The sequence below is a fragment of the Oryzias melastigma genome, unplaced genomic scaffold (assembly GCF_002922805.2).
Source record: "Oryzias melastigma strain HK-1 unplaced genomic scaffold, ASM292280v2 sc01068, whole genome shotgun sequence".
In the NCBI taxonomy this organism is placed as follows: Eukaryota; Metazoa; Chordata; class Actinopteri; order Beloniformes; family Adrianichthyidae; genus Oryzias; species Oryzias melastigma.
The window spans coordinates 10013-12071 of NW_023417653.1; the positions used below are offsets into that span (position 1 = coordinate 10013).

The 2059-nt window shown below is 43.8% G+C and overlaps 1 protein-coding gene across 3 annotated transcripts in view; it reads right to left on the reverse strand.

Moving 5' to 3' along the window:
- Positions 1-818, reverse strand: part of LOC112141562 (calcium homeostasis modulator protein 6) — a 3909-nt gene extending 3091 nt beyond the window's left edge. For 2 of the 3 annotated variants that reach the window (XM_036211209.1, XM_036211208.1), the window contains exon 1: positions 36-818. In XM_036211209.1, the coding sequence (XP_036067102.1) occupies positions 36-569 (534 nt within the window). In that variant the 5' untranslated portion in view covers positions 570-818. The remainder of the gene's footprint in view (positions 1-35) is intronic. The other variant, XM_024264716.2, reaches the window with a different exon arrangement.
- Positions 819-2059: the final 1241 nt, after the last annotated feature.

The following is a 2059-nucleotide window of genomic DNA, read 5'->3' on the forward strand; positions in this document are numbered from 1 at the left end:
GAATGTTTCTCTGAGTTTTTGAGCAGGTGTCTTACCTGAGACTGAGCTCTGAGGTTTCGCAGAACTTCCTCTCTCCCATTTCCAGCCTTTTCACAAGGAAACTTTTGCAGCTCTGTCTGGCACTTGACTTCAGAGTTCACCCCTCTGCACAAATCCTGTCTGTAACTGCTAAAGTTGGCCCCCGTCATTGCACACTCGTAATAGCTGCCATGGAGCAGAGCCACAGCAGTCCAACTAGTCGGTGCTACCAGAGCGCAAGCACTGATTTGAAAAACACTCAATCCCATGCTCTTCAGGTTCCTCCATTTACAAAGCTTTGTCTTCCGATGACATAGCCCTGTTGTCAGTTTCCAAGTCTTCTTACTGAGAATGAAGCCAAACAGGAGCAAAGCCAGGGCTGGCACCACGAGAAAGACTAAGCCATAGATGAAACTCAGCTCATTGCAGGGACATTTGAAGGCTACCGACGAGAAGATCTGCTCTCCACCTGCCGTAATCAGAGCAACCAATCCAAATCCAAAGTTGCTTTGTTTGGTGGCAATCTTAAGAATTGTCTGAAACTTTTCCATTTCTGTACAGTGATAGAGCAGATACAGAAATAAACGCTTAGTTTCACTTCCACCTCTTATGTATGCTGTTACTTCCTGAAAGCAGCCACAGAAAGTTTTCACCCTTTCTGTGCTCTGATGACAGTAAACACAGAATGAGTTTACACCTGATAGTTAGCTGTTCACTGCTGGTTGGATGTCACTTACCTGCTTCACATTATTTGTCACATGGCTAAAGGTAGACATTGTTAGAAAATACAAGCAAACTGCAGTCAAGACAGAAAAGTAGGATTCAAAACAAAATGCTAAATGTAAAACTAAATGTGGTGTGTGTGTGGGGGTGTGTGTGTGTGTGTGTATATATATATATTAGAGCTGACAGGCGATTAAATTTTATAATCGCGATTAATCGCATTGTCCACAGTTAACTCGCGATTAATCGCAAATTCATATGTGGCCTTTTTTTAGGGAAAAAAATGTGTGCTTCGTGGAATTTAAAAGTTCTAAATTAATTATGAAAACAAGAATGGAAAAATTAATAGTTTTCATCAGAAATACTTTATTTTGTAACATTGTATTGAGATAAACTTTCTTAACAATAAAAGGCTGTAACATAAAATGCCTAACAAAAGCCCAAGTGCAAGTGAAGGGCATTTTAAATTCAAAACTTCAATCAACGTTCAGTAAAATAAAATAAAAACATCAAAAATAAAATTTCCAGAACACTTTCATGTTCATTTTTTGTCAGGACCAAATCTTCTCCTCCTCTGCTGAACTGCAGTAATAAATGAAATAGTGATTTATCATTTCCAATGAACTTTTGTTTTTTAAAACATTAAAGACTGAGAAAAGCGGGATACACTGTGGATAGTTTGACAGTCTGTTACTGCCGCCGCGTTCTCTGGCTGCAGCTCGATGCAGCGACGTGTCCAGCGGAGCTCACGCCATGAATATGCCGGCAGACAGACAGCTATGCTGGGGTTGGATCACGCTTAAACCTCCAGAACTTGGGATATTTTGCATATTTTCGCTCAGAGAAAGAGGGACGGGCCACACACTCAAAGCTGAGATTTATCTTTTCATCTACAAATAACTGGCGTTGTTTAAACTCCATTTAAAACATCCCCCGGTGTGCTTGCTGTTCAGAACGTCGGGGGTCCGCAGCTCTCGGGACGCGGCGCCGGACGCAAGCCGGTTCCACCAGACGTGGTACTGGACGCGAACCGGAGCCGGGTCAGGGTGCTGGAGCTCTCCGCGTAATGGCACCGGGCCGGTTCTAGCTAGCAGCTCGGTGGTTGGAGACCCGCCCGTGATCTAGTGAGAGCAGCCGGTGAGTTGGAGGGCGATGAGGGACGAATGCATGCGGTGTGGAAAGGCACGGATGAGAAAATCTGCGACTAATGCATCAAAAAATTGTATTCCATGCACATGTCAAATTAAAATATGCGAATCAGACCTACGACATCCATACCGGATCGGTCGAGGCCCGGGTTAACAACGACCACCATCGG